This window comes from Eptatretus burgeri, chromosome 13 (assembly GCF_056783735.1).
Source record: "Eptatretus burgeri isolate ZD-2024b chromosome 13, Ebu_testis_v1, whole genome shotgun sequence".
NCBI lineage: Eukaryota > Metazoa > Chordata > Myxini > Myxiniformes > Myxinidae > Eptatretus > Eptatretus burgeri.
The window spans coordinates 27,959,853-27,974,781 of NC_140973.1; the positions used below are offsets into that span (position 1 = coordinate 27,959,853).

The 14,929-nt window shown below is 52.5% G+C and overlaps 1 protein-coding gene across 3 annotated transcripts in view; it reads right to left on the bottom strand.

The window, feature by feature from the left end:
- LOC147014133 (gamma-aminobutyric acid receptor subunit gamma-2-like) overlaps positions 1–13,007 on the bottom strand; it is a 221,408-nt gene extending 208,401 nt beyond the window's left edge. Inside the window, exon 1 of one of the 3 annotated variants that reach the window (XM_085851829.1) lies at positions 12,685–13,007. In XM_085851829.1, the coding sequence (XP_085707955.1) occupies positions 12,685–12,776 (92 nt within the window). In that variant the 5' untranslated portion in view covers positions 12,777–13,007. The remainder of the gene's footprint in view (positions 1–12,684) is intronic. The other 2 variants (XM_085851827.1, XM_085851828.1) reach the window with 2 other exon arrangements.
- Positions 13,008–14,929: the final 1,922 nt, after the last annotated feature.

Below are 14,929 nucleotides of genomic sequence, written 5' to 3' on the forward strand. Positions count from 1 at the left end.
ACTTCGCTCGCCTGGAGAACCCGTCCGATCCAAATTCACAATTTCCAGCCTAATTTCTGTCCGTCCACGGAGTCGGCTTGTATCCACCGCGGGCGTTCCCGGACCGGATTTTACTTGCGTAGGCGCGCACGCGACGGGACAATTGCGCTGGGGATTTGCGCTAACTCAAGGGGTCCCAGGGTCTCCATACCCCCCCAAGCTGCGCGTGCACCCGTTCACACCATGCACCCCCTCTACCTTGTACAGCGCGACCGAATCCACCTGGTAGTGATTCGCTTCAAGGGGGCATATTCCCTCCCCTCGTTCCTGGAGGAGGCTATCCTGCTGCTTGTACCGGGCCACGAAACATTCCCCAAGGTCACCCCCATTGTCCCCCACTACTCCCACGTATGTGTGCTCGTCTTTAGTTTCATTTAATTCACCCTCTATCTCCCGTGTCTCTGTTTCCATGACTATTTGCATTTCTGTCACCTCTTTTGTTTCCTTCGTCTCTATTATCATTTCCTCTACCTCCTGCGTTTCTATACCTTTTATTTCTGCCGTTTCCATTTCCGTTTCAGACTCCTGGGCTCCCGTTATTATTTCCAGTCTCCATTTTTATCATTTTTTCCGTCACCTCCACACGTCTCGCCATCGTGACGGCGTCCCTCGTCATGACCTCACCCACCCCCTTTGCTGGCCGGACACACTCCACACTCCCCCTCGTTGGTTCGGTGTCTCCGCCACGTGGTGTCGCCATAATGCAATCCACCGTCCGCATCTCGCCACGTGCAATCGCCATCATGCCTTCTATGCCCGTCTGCAGGCTTCGCCCCATGCACTGCATTTCCCATCACTGCGTTTGCATTTCACCCCTCAGTGTCTGCATATTTGCATCCATTTTCTTTGTGTTTTCTTGCATTTCGTCTTTCATTTCCTGCGCACTTGCATCCATTTTGTTCCCCATTTCTTCTTTTATCGCTCGCGTATTTTCTTTCATTTCGCTTCTCATTTCGTTTCCCATCGCTTGCATCATTCGCATCAAATGTTCGATGCCCGATAGCTCTTGCAAAGCTGATCCGCCATGATCAGACGCGGTTTCGCTGGGGACCGAGGGGGAAATTTGACGGGGGGGGGAGGGGGTGTCATACACCGCCGTCTCTGCCGCTTCCAATGCGATCTCCGAGTCTGGTCGCGGGCAAAGTTCCTGCATGGTGGTGGTGTCCTGGACCATGGCTTCTGCTAACTCTACACTATCATCGTTACCCACCTGGCTCAGCTCGTCTTGGCTGGCCATGTCGCGTGTTGGGAATAATAAATTTAAAAAGCTCGTAATTTGGGGACACAGGGGGGTGGGGCGGTTCGCTCCCTACACCCCTGATCCGCGTCCGTGAATTTTGCGAAGGAGGCGGAGGGGTACGAGTCCCGCTCCGTGTTACGGGGCCGGGGGTCAACCGTGAGCACAACCACCAGTCGGAGCATTGGAGTCGGCTCAACCGATCGCCCGGAAATGTAAAGGTCGTCGCCCCGGATAACTCTGGAACTGATGGGTCCCCTATCTGATGGGACCGATCTTCACCAATTCATAGACCACGTGGGGTCGATTGCCAACTTTTCAATTTACCTCAATACCCACGTGGTCCAACTACCGGGGAAGTTCACCCTCGGCGGAACTCGTACGGACACGAGCCGCTTAAGCGCGCTCGTTCCGTGTGAGATTCCGAGCGGTTTAATTGCCGAGAACCGCCGGTCCGAATATGCCGTTACTCCGGCAATGGATGCTAATCCCTCACACGCGTCATGTCGAGCCAATGCAGGAAGCACAAAACGAGCTGATACATTTAACAATTGGGGTTTATTTATACTGTAATACTGGGGAACTAGGGAACACAAAAGAGCAGAACTATACCAAATATACGAAATGCAATCATTTACAGCACACAAAGCACTTAACAGTTTTCTACTTGTTAGACAGGCCCACAGACACACATACGCAAACACACACACACACCCAAGAAATGGTGGCTGATGCCATTAATACAGACTTCAGCTCGGAGGGAAAGATGAGCTGAAGCCCAGGGCCTGCCTCGGACCTTTCCACCTCGTGTAGTCTTCAAGCTGTTCGGACCGGGCACCAGCATGGGCGAGCTGGATCCAATCACCATGAGCCGCGATCCTTTCCCAGCTCTGGAGGATCCCCTCGCGCTCCGGACCACGTGCTGGTGAGGCGAGGCGCAGATCCTTCCCGGAGATGTGTCGCTTCCCCCGAAGAACCACCGGCCACGGTGAGGTCAAGGAGTCGCACCAAGCCGAGAACCAAGCAGAGACCACGAGGCAGCTCCACGAACCAAGAAGAACCAGCCGAACCAGGCCACGAAGCAGAGCAAGAACAACCACACAAGTCGACTGCACGACTCGACCACCAACGACCACCGACTCCAACAACCCCCCCCGACAAGAACCCAGAACCAACTCGAGCCAAGCAGAGGGTCCCCTTTCTTATTCCTCTCCGCCCTGCCTCGCTTCGCTTCAGCGTGACTCATGCTCCCTTGTGCGCCACCCCCCCCCCCGCAACCGCGGGTGGGGGCTGTTTACCTTGCTGAATCTCGTGACGACCCGTCCCAACCCCCTTCCCAACCGTCATTCCCGTTTACGCTGCCGAGTCAGCTGTTGAATCACGGGACGCTGTTGAATGTTGGATCACGGGACGGGAGGGTTCTTCTTTGTTGTTCAGTGCATTTACACAGATTTACCCATTAAACAATGGAAGGCAAGCTATCTATGGAACACGTACTTACCCGAGATTACTGAGCTGAAAGGAACCTGCATGTTGTGTGTGATCGATTTCCAAATACGTACGTAACAATATGTATACATGTGTGTATGTAGTAATATATATATATATATATATATATATATATATATATATATATATATATATATATACATATTGTTGTGGTTACCAAATTCGCAAACCACCATTCAGGTCCCTTAGGTGAGGTATCTCGGTAAGTACATGTGTAGTTAGGCCCAAACCCGTTGTCTAGTGGGAATACATGTCATTTATGCGTGCTGCGACTCTTCAGGATAGCCGTTTTTCTTTTACTATCTTTATTTTGGACCAACCGCCATTGTTACCACCACCAGTCACAACATCAACCACCAACCACAACGCCGCTTCACCACAACCGCCACGACCTTCACGTCACACCTCACAACCGTCGCATCGCCACCGTTCTTGCGCCGCTTGTGGGTACCGGTGTTGGACTCGTGCAGGGCGCGCGCCGAACAGCGTGTACAAAACCACGGATTTTCCACTTCAAAAACGGATCAAAACGACACGCCCACTTTTGTTCCGTCCAATCGGTGAGCGAGGGCGGGTGGCCCCGCCCCAGGGCGTTGGAGGGCGATCGATATATGCAAATTTATGGATCAAAAAGCATTCACGCCCACTTTTTCTCGGGCCAATGGGGAGCGAGGTGAAAGGTCGAAGGGAGGGGGTCAAAGATGAGAGAGCGAAGCCACGGGGCTGATATAAGCGACCGTGTTCGTCAGTCAAGTAGGTCAGAGAGTTAAGACTTCGCGGGCGGTGGAGTTGGCAAGAAGGAGCTGGTCGTCGTGTGCGTTGGAGTCGGAGCGGAGGGGACCGAGCTGTGGAGAGGCGGCGAGGGCAGACGAGGGGTGCTCGCGTCGTGCAGGGAGCTGCACCCCAGGGAGGCCGACAGCGCGACCTGGCCGAGGTGGAGACGCTCGTCGCGGGACTCGAGGCAGAGTAGGAATCCTCTATACCCCGAGCATCAGCAACCCCCTCCTGTTTCCCCCCCGCGCTGAGATAGTGCGACCAAGGGGGCCCCTTTCCCACCCCCTACCAGACACTGTCCGCGAGGCCCGCGGAGTTGAGGCACCATCGCCGCTCCGCGTCTCATCACCAGACGGGTAGGCCGACCCGGTCTCGGCCTCAGGCCCGCCTCATCCTTGAGGGTATTCTTTTCCTTGGTTTTGGGTATGTGTTGTCGGCGCCGTCTGTGAAGTAAAATTGTATAAGTGTTGCCGTGTGCTCGCGTAATCGGTAGTAGGTCTGCATTGTCGCATTTGCTTTTTGTGTAAATTGCATTGTGTTTTTCTTTTCTGTGTGCTTTTGGTGGAATTGAATATGTGTGCTTTCCGTTCATCGCGAATAAATGTGCTTTGTGTTGAACTGTTTCCCGCTTCGCTTCGTCATTTCTTTCATTGAATCCTCATCTTGCTTCACGTAAAGGGTTGGTAGTGGGCTGAATACGCCCGATAATTAATCGAACCGTCGAGGTCGACGAATAACACCGCTCGGTTATCCCGATAGTACGGAACGGGTCGCTTAAGTGGCCCGTGTCCGAAGTCGACCTGCGGCGAGGTGCGATCGCCCGGTCTACCCTCCGCGTGGGTACTTAGGTAGGTCGAATTTGGCGAGCAACCCTATCCCACGCGGGGGCTGATTGGCTCGATCGCGGTGAGACCGAAAGGTCCACCCGTGACTGGTTCCCGGCGTTAGTCCGAGAGGGTCACGACTGGATTGTCCGTCCGGTGGGCGACGTGCCGCGATTCGAGTTACGTGGCCGTCAGCACGCCGGCGGGCGCGAATCCGTAACACTGGTGTCAGGTCGTGCGGTACAAATCCATCGCCCTCCTCGCGGCACTGGTATCGGAGAACAGGAAAACGGGCTCTCCTGTCTCCAGCTAAATTCACGGGAATCGGTCCAGGGGTGAGAGAAGCGACCCCCGATTCCCTCCAAATTACGAGCGAGCTAAATTAACCCTTCACGAGAAGCAAGATGGCGTCTCAAGGCGAGCGGGAGCCGGGGGTATTAGAAATGGATGTAGAATGTGTAGAATCCATGGTCCAGGATGGAATCCCCGAGCAGGAAATGTTGATTGTGCAGGAACACGGACTCGCCCAACTGAACCCAGAGCCCGAAATAGGTGCGGCAGCGGCCGCGGTGTATGACACCTCCCCCCCCTCTCCACCAAAACCCCCCCCGACCCTTGCCGAAACGGCTCACCCAAGCGCACCCGACATGGCCCAGCTATTCACCATGCTGGCACAAATGAATGCGAAAATAAAAAGCATGAACGAAAAGATCGATGCGAGTACACAGCAATTGAAGGAAGAAACGAAAAAGCTGCGGGGTGAGACGCAGAACATGGGCCGAAGCCTGCAGGCGGGCATGAAGGCCGTGACCGGGGAGATAAGAATGGCGACTCCACGTGTGGGAGCAAACGAGCTGGGAGGGGGTGCAACGGCTGACAGGCCCGCGGTGGAGGCGGGTAAAAAAATAATTCGGGGGGCGTGTTGGGCGAGGGTCGTGAAAGAGGAATCGACGGTGACCAAGAGGGAAAAATTAAATGGGGAGACCAAAACGTGTGAGACGAGACACGAGGTGACGACAACAGACACTTATAAATGTATAGAGACACGGGAGATAGAAAAAATAGAGGAGAGACAACACGATGAAGACGGGGTAAGTGACGCACACACACAGGTAGTGGAGGACAATGGGGTTGAGCTCGCGGAGCGTGTCGAGACCCAGTGCGAGCACCTGGATGGCCTCCTCCAGGAACGAGGGGAGGGAGTCTGCCCCCTTGAGGCGAGTCACGACCAGGTGAGTTCGGTCGTGCTTTGTGAGGTTGAGGGGACGGGTGCTGTGGACGGGTGCACGGAGAGCTTGGGGGGTATAGAGGCCCCGGAGACCCTTGTGGGGACACGAATCCCCAGTGTGGTTGTCCCTGTGTGTGTGGTGCAAGGTGTGAGTGCGTCCCCGTGTGTGGAAGCGACCCCGTGTGTGAGTGGTGTGGTGGCGATGGTGCCGGAGTACGTGCTTCCCAGCACACCGTGTGTGGAAGAGGCCGTGTGTGTGGATGAAACGGCCAGTATGAGTGAGGCACCGCGGGTGAGTGCCCCCGCGTGTGTGGATGAGGGACCGCGGTTGAGTGCCCCCGCGTGTATGAGTGAGGCACGGTGTGTGGATGAGGCACCGTGTGTGAGTGTCGCCGTGTGTGTGAGTGAGGCACCGCGGGTGTGTGCCCCCGCGTGTGTGAGTGAGGCACGGTGTGTGGATGAGGCACCACGAGTGAGTGAAAGGCCGCGAGTGCGTGGAGCCACGTGTGCGAGGGAGGCAGCATGCGTGAGTGAACGGCCGAGTGCAAGGGAGACCGTGTGTGTGAGAGAGCGGTATGTGAGGGAGATGTCGGTTGGCATGCGGGAGCAGGCAGCCGCGTCTCCCGGTGTGAATATAATGGAGTGGAGTGTGTGCGTCGTTACACGCAGGTGTGCGTGGGTTGAATGGCCACGACGACGGCGACATGGGACAAACGAAAGCCGAGTAGCGGCTGTAGTTGTTTCGGGGACCGTGCCGGGTTCGCCCAGCAGTGAGCACGCGGTTCGTGCTGTGCAACGCACGAGACCGCCACGTGCTCGCTTGCGAGAGTGAAGCCCCGGTCCGGAAACGCACGCGGTGGATTTGCCGATCCCGCGGACGGACAAAGTTTAGGCAGGTAAATGGATTTAGACCGGACGGGTTCTCCACGCGATCGTGTGTGTTAAGCTCCAACGGGCAAAGCACATGTGTTCGCGTGGGGAACCCCTCGAGACGTGGGGCTTGTGTTTTTTTTTTTTTTTTATAATGCGCACGGTGACGTCATGGCTGCACGTGTGGTTGGAATCCGGCAGGAGGGGTATCCCGGCCGGATGGTACCGTCCAAGGAGGGACGAGGAACACGTGCAGCTGCATGACGTCACGGGCAGGTGTAAAGTGCGCGAGCTCTGAGTTGCCGCGCAGGTGCTGCGCATGAAAAAAAAAAAGCCTCACTTTCGGGTGCACAGGATTCCTGGGAAAGGGGTGGAAGACCCCCTTACCCTGGGCACAGGATGAAAACTCGTTAGGGGGAAGGGTTAGCTTAGTTAGACCGACTTCATGGGGCAGGGGTAAGTCCTCATGGAGTCCATGGAATGGATTAGTTAGAGGGATTGTAGCCAGATTTAGGTTGGGAAATAAAATGATTTTTTTTTGATTTGGAAGACAGTGACAGACTTGTGAATGTGTAGAGGGGACGTAGTTTAGCTACGTAGTGTTAAAAGGAACGTGCTGTAGTATAAGGGACGACGTGGGAGCACGAGTTAGTTAGGGGGTGCAGATAGGAGGATGGCAGAGTTCAGCGGTGAGTGTGTTGAAGAGTTGGTGAGTGAAGTGGAAGCATGTGCTTGGTGAGTGAGTGAGGCCAGCGGGTCTGTGTGTATGGAGCGAATGGGGAATGCATGGTGCGATGAGTGATTGGGGGGAGGAGTGACTCCCGCCCAAGGGACCCCGGGGTCAGTATAAAGTGAGTTAGGGGGTTAGTTAAATTGAAAAATGGAGGTCGTTTTGTTGTTGGTGTGAATGTAGGCTCGAAACCCATTTGGAGGGGTGCAGGAGCCCTGTTGATGGGCTTGGGAGCGTGGCTGCGAAAGGTGAGTATCGCTGAGTGGGTACCCCGGGCACCAGGCTAGTCGGCCGTGGTAGGCCAAGGGCCCATGGGGGGCCGGGATAGCGTAGTGGGCACGGGTGCGCCTGCTTGGTGCGGGGGCCCGGGGCGCCATGAGCCGCGTGGGCAGTGTTGTGGGCAAGGGTGACCCTCGGAAAGGGGCCTGGGAAGCCAGCCTGCCACGTGTGCGTTTCAGGGGAGGTGCCATGGGGGGCACTCCCCGGTGTTAGGGAGCTGGTAGGCTCGGAGGCAGTGTAGTGCCCGGGGGTGCCATAGCGGGAGATTCGGCAGAGGGTCGTGCCTGCCAAAGGGAGCCACGTGTCCCAGCCATGAGACCGTGTGAGGGCACGGGAAGAAAATTGGGGGGCGAGGCCCGAAATTGTGAGAACACCAACACAGGCGACGGGAATCTGGGTTTATAGAACCAATAGTTTAAGCGAGAGGCGCTTGTTGAAAGCCCCGGGGTAGTTTAAAGTTAAATGGATAGGGTAGAATAGGAGATGTACCCCTCCGCACCATCCATCCCCTCGCTCTCGTTGTGGGCCGCTGGACCCACTTTGGTTATAGATCGCTGAACTCTGGGGAGGCCATTCTGAGGCTTCGTTGGGCCTCGACACAGGACGTTAGCTCTCCCTTATTCCCCTCCGGGAAGGGAACGTAGGGGTTGGGAGTAGGCTAGGTGACAGGATAGGTTAGCCGAACAAAGACGATAAAGGGGGTTAGGGGACGATTTATAGTGGGGAAGTAAAAATAGAAACAACAAAAAAATAAGTTGGGGCTAAATTGGGGTTTGACAAATTAAGGGAGTGGGTATGTACAGTGACAGGCAAAGGCGATAGGTTGGGAGGGAGACAGGTAGGTAGGTCCGAGCCCGCCTTCCAAGTGGCCAGCACCACCGCACTCCCTCCACCAACCTCCACTGAACGGCAAAGGCTGGCCAACTTCATCGGCTGGCCGTGTTTTGCTGCAAGGCAGAGGCCGGCTAACTTCGTCTGCAGCTGCTGTGCTGCAAGGCCTGTGCCGGCCGGATCATCTGCAGCTGTGTTTGCCTGCAGCGGCCTTCTTCTGCGGGCTGTGTTTGCCTGCTTGCCTTTGCCATGCCATGCCCACTGCCCACGTTCACCAGCCCCGTTCAATTTTTGCTTTTCCCCCCCTGTTCATTTCCATGTGCGCCAGGATCCGCAAGGCAACAGTTTGCAAGCTGCGAGAACTGCCCTGTTGGCAGCTACAACACGGGCCTGCAGTGGCGGCCCGTGCACCGTGTTTGTGTTCACCCATCCATTCGTTGTGCTCATTGCGTGTGCCACTTGAGCTGGCACGGAGACTGCGTTGTGCAGCCCATGCACCGTTGTGGTTCACTGCATTCAGTTCAAAAGGGAAGGCCTTGGACTGCGTGTGAGCAGCCAGCCACGTTCCCTGTCACCTGCATTGTTTGAGCCAGAGACTGCATGCGGGCAGCCTGGCTCCCTGCTAACTGCTTTCTTTTTGCAGAGTTCAATGATCCTGGGCCATGGTTTCGTGTAAAATTTGTAAGTTAAGGTAAGATGTACTGTAAATATGAGTGCGCCCCCGGCATGTCTGTCTTAGCGCCGGCAATTTTATTTAAGTCGTCCGTGTGAGTGAGTTTGTTTAGGTAGTTACGCAGCCCTCAGGTTATTTATTTTGGGGACACGAATACCATGAATGTCGCACTCAGGGATCCGTAGGTAAAATGTACTAGGGGAAAACTACACATGATGGCACACGAAAATTTGACGACTCGGGACGAGTCTGTAAAAAGGGGAGGGGGTAGTGTTGTGGTTACCAAATTCGCAAACCACCATTCAGGTCCCTTAGGTGAGGTATCTCGGTAAGTACATGTGTAGTTAGGCCCAAACCCGTTGTCTAGTGGGAATACATGTCATTTATGCGTGCTGCGACTCTTCAGGATAGCCGTTTTTCTTTTGCTATCTTTATTTTGGACCAACCGCCATTGTTACCACCACCAGTCACAACATCAACCACCAACCACAACGCCGCTTCACCACAACCGCCACGACCTTCACGTCACACCTCACAACCGTCGCATCGCCACCGTTCTTGCGCCGCTTGTGGGTACCGGTGTTGGACTCGTGCAGGGCGCGCGCCGAACAGCGTGTACAAAACCACGGATTTTCCACTTCAAAAACGGATCAAAAACGACATACGCCCACTTTTGTTCCGTCCAATCGGTGAGCGAGGGGCGAATTGGCCCCGCCCCCAGGGCGTTGGAGGGCGATCGATATATGCAAATTTATGGATCAAAAAGCATTCACGCCCACTTTTTCTCGGGCCAATGGGGAGCGAGGTGAAAGGTCGAAGGGAGGGGGTCAAAGATGAGAGGGCGAAGCCACGGGGCTGATATAAGCGACCGCGTTCGTCAGTCAAGTGGAACAGAGAGTTAAGACTTCGCGGGCGGTGGAGTTGGCAAGAAGGAGCTGGTCGTCGTGTGCGTTGGAGTCGGAGCGGAGGGGACGGAGCTGTGGAGAGGCGGCGAGGGCAGACGAGGGGGTGCTCGCGTCGTGCAGGGAGCTGCACCCCAGGGAGGCCGACAGCGCGACCTGGCCGAGGTGGAGACGCTCGTCGCGGGACTCGAGGCAGAGTAGGAATCCTCTATACCCCGAGCATCAGCAACCCCCTCCTGTTTCCCCCCGCGCTGAGATAGTGCGACCAAGGGGGCCCCTTTCCCACCCCCTACCAGACACTGTCCGCGAGGCCCGCGGAGTTGAGGCACCATCGCCGCTCCGCGTCTCATCACCAGACGGGTAGGCCGACCCGGTCTCGGCCTCAGGCCCGCCTCATCCTTGAGGGTATTCTTTTCCTTGGTTTTGGGTATGTGTTGTCGGCGCCGTCTGTGAAGTAAAATTGTATAAGTGTTGCCGTGTGCTCGCGTAATCGGTAGTAGATCTGCATTGTCGCATTTGCTTTTTGTGTAAATTGCATTGTGTTTTTCTTTTCTGTGTGCTTTTGGTGGAATTGAATATGTGTGCTTTCCGTTCATCGCGAATAAATGTGCTTTGTGTTGAACTGTTTCCCGCTTCGCTTCGTCATTTCTTTCATTGAATCCTCATCTTGCTTCACGTAAAGGGTTGGTATTGGCTGAATACGCCCGATAATTAATCGAACCGTCGAGGTCGACGAATAACACCGCTCGGTTATCCCGATAGTACGGAACGGGTCGCTTAAGTGGCCCGTGTCCGAAGTCGACCTGCGGCGAGGTGCGATCGCCCGGTCTACCCTCCGCGTGGGTACTTAGGTAGGTCGAATTTGGCGAGCAACCCTATCCCACGCGGGGGCTGATTGGCTCGATCGCGGTGAGACCGAAAGGTCCACCCGTGACTGGTTCCCGGCGTTAGTCCGAGAGGGTCACGACTGGATTGTCCGTCCGGTGGGTGACGTGCCGCGATTCGAGTTACGTGGCCGTCAGCACGCCGGCGGGCGCGAATCCGTAACAATATATACACACACACACACACACACATATATATATATATATATATATATATATATATATATATATATATATATATATATATATATATATATATATATATATATATATATATATATATATATATATATATATATATATATATATATATATATATATAATGTGGATCAGTGCGTGAAGCTTTTTGTTTAATTATAATTCCACATCTCTGGGTCAATCTCCACCTAATTATGCCTCTGTGCTGGGGCTACACAGGGTCAGGTCACAGGCACACAAACCCCCCTCCCCGGCCCCCATAATGAAGTGCTCTGCATGTATGTGTGTACATTTGAAAATCATAGAAAAAATCGACAACAGAAGACTGAGGAGAAACTGACCTCGAAGGAAAATGAGGCCATTTGGCCAAACATTGCCATGGTACACTCCTGGGTTAATTTTTGCTCCAGCTTTAAACCTCAACCTTTGTGATTGTTTACCAAGTCTAACAAAACCCCGATCTTTATCAGGTGATGCAACATTTTATATGTACATCTATATTCCACATACATGGAGCTTCAGTCATGTCGAATTGCAGCTCAATCAACACGAACATAAAATATACATCATCATGTATAGATTGTAACAGAGAAACGTACGTGAACACACACACACACACACACACACACACACACACACACACACACACACACACACACACACACACACACACACACACACACACACACACACACACACACACACACACACACACACCAAATATATGTTTGCTGATAGGTCATCCAGCATGTCAGGTTGTTTCATTGCGCTCTTTGTAATCTAATTAACAACTCGAGAGATAATTAAACACATACCCAGAAGCCTGTCAAATGCATCGTATGCATGTGCATGGAGTGCAATTACGTATCGTCACAAACGTGCAACACACACACACACACACACACACACACACACACACACACACACACACACACACACACACACACACACACACACACACACACACACACACACACACACACACACACACACACACACACACACACACACACACACACACACACACACACACAGTAATGTAATGTAATGTTTCCCCACCAGACATTATCCCCGTTGCTTATAAACAGTCTTTGAATCGTCCTTGGATTGCATAAATATAATTATTTTATCATCTCACAATTACTACCCGCACCCTTACAGTCCTCTTCGGGGTCAAGGTTACGACGACACGTCATAAAGGGACATCGACGGCTCGACGTGCATTTCAGGATCTCGAGTCAGACACGAAACTCTAACCTCGGCTCAGAAACCACCGCGGAATCCATTAAGGTCTGTGCACGTCCTACTCCATCGGGCTGTCATCGTCCAGATCTGTCGACGTGCACTTCCCACGTTTCTCTCCCTCTCTCGTCGAAATGCCGTTGTGGATCATGATGGTTCAAAACCGATGAACCGATTATGGGGGTGTTTCAACCCAAAACCACATTTACCTCTCCATTTCACTTTATCTGCTCATTTAAAACCTCGTTTGTTCATTTTAACTGAGCTTTTAGGATTTGCATTCTGGTTGAAATCGCCAGGGTGGATTAAACACTCACTCACTCACAATTTGGCATGCTCTGGCGTGGTAGATGGATCACACACACACACACACACACACACACACACACACACACACACACACACACACACACACACACACACACACACACACACACACACACACACACACACACACACCTTACCAGGCTCGTTTGCACGAGAAAAACAGGAGGAATAGCAAAGATGACAGTAGGATACGCGAGAGATGCGAACCAGGCCCGGGTCTATTCGCCATCCCGGCCTCGCCGCTGAAGCCCAAGAGAGGTGAGCGGAGAACGACTCGCTGGATCGAAGGGAGGGGACTCGGATGCTGGGGGAAACGTAGCGAGCTGAATCTCAATGCTGAACTCGCTGCACCCCCTCTCGCACCCTCTCCCTCCACCGTTCATTCTCTATTCCGTCATTTCCACATCCAACACCGTGCCGCCTCAATCCTGGCACCTCGGGACACCTCTCCACCCACCCCGGCTCCTCGGGACACCTCTCCACCCACCCCGGCTCCTCGGGACACCTCTCCACCCACCCCGACTCCTCGGGACACCTCTCCACCCACCCCGGCTCCTCGGGACACCTCTCCACCCACCCCGGCTCCTCGGGACACCTCTCCACCCACCCCGGCTCCTCGGGACACCTCTCCACCCACCCCGGCTCCTCGGGACACCTCTCCACCCACCCCGGCTCCTCGGGACACCTCTCCACCCACCCCGGCTCCTCGGGACACCTCTCCACCCAACCTGGCCTCCTCGGGACACCTCTCCACCCACCCTGGCTCCTCGGGACACCTCATCCTGGCTCCTCTCCATGTTGACTCCTTCCATGAGCTCGGGAGACGACCTTCAGTGTTCATATTGTGGAGTGTTTGCTATATTATCATTAACCGATGAAGGACTGCACATTGAGAGATTGCAGGGTTAATGAGGCTCTGTTAATAAGGATCATCTGTGCGACCTGGAAATGAGCACGAAGAGCGTCCATATTTGCACGCGCAACTTGTGCTTTTATATTGAGAGTCGTGTGTTCATGTGTGCGCCCTTTATCACTACGTTTTAACCGCTAAGTACGTCATATCTATGGGCTGGGAGCCTTCAGGTTTTTGCACAAAACGACCGATGGTTTCGAGCCACAGTTCTGTCACACATGTTCTGGACCATTTTTATACGACCACAGTGCAGAGTTCCAGAGTGAAGATGGTCTTCCAGTGATGTCCTCACAGTGTTGATTTGGCATTTTGGAGGTTTGAAATTTGGTTTTGAGTTTATTTGTGCAGATTGATTTGGTGGTGTAGTAGTGATTAGCCCGTCCGCTGCACAGCACGAGATGGGGTTTTGCAATCAGGTGTGTTGTGTGTGTGAGTGTGAGTGTGTGTGTGCGCATGCACAAATGATCAATATAGAGAAAATACTACAACAGAAAGAAGTGTGAAGTAATCTTCCAGAAACAATATAACAGAGAGAGCCACCAAGGGTTGGATACACTTTCCGAAATGCAATTAGGGGAAAAATCGTCAACTGTAAGGAAACTGTGCAATCTATAGATGTAGAGGAATGGTTGAGTAACACACATCATTGTAATTGTGAACATGCCATATTTAAAGATCCACATCATAAACACATTATCGCAGGTGATCTCGGAATAGTGAAAGATAGAAAATTACGTGCATTACTCACAAAAGAACCAAATTATAGAGAAACTAAAAGGATTAACTGGAACAAAAGCGATGTAACTTACAATGCTGGGAGTGATGGAATGGATGAGAGAACAAATTGATAAACACAAAGTACCAAACACACAAATGGCTTTAAGTTTGGACGAGGTGGAGAATCATGTTGTTTTGTTGATTTGAGGAGGAAAATTGTTTATTTAAAAAGAAAAGTTTGAATCAAGAATCTGAAAGTTAATTTTAAACAATTCAGAGACACGTGATTATTGAAAACAGCTTCAAACACAATATGTTATTGTTCCAACTGACAAAGCAAACAATAATATTGCATTTGCACGCAAAACATTCTCTATTCAAACACTTTTGGAAGAAATGGGCTTACAGACTGGACTCTCAAAGACCTACAAAATAAGTTACAAAAATAAAATAGACTTGATATACAACACCATTTAAAACACTCCAAAGTGAGAAAATTGTTAGTTCTGGATAAACACCATAAAATACCATTCATTTACTGATCCCAAAAACACACAAAAACCCTTGTAAGATGAAGTTCATAATCGCAAGTAGAGAATGCAGTTTGAAACCATTGTCAAGTAGACCTGCAGGCTACAGGGGTGATGAAACTAATTTTTAAATGCTTAAAAACCCCGATGCGAAGGCAAGGTTTTATTCTGGAATAAAAAAAATTCTGGATCATTGATAATTCCAAAACTGTAATCGACAGT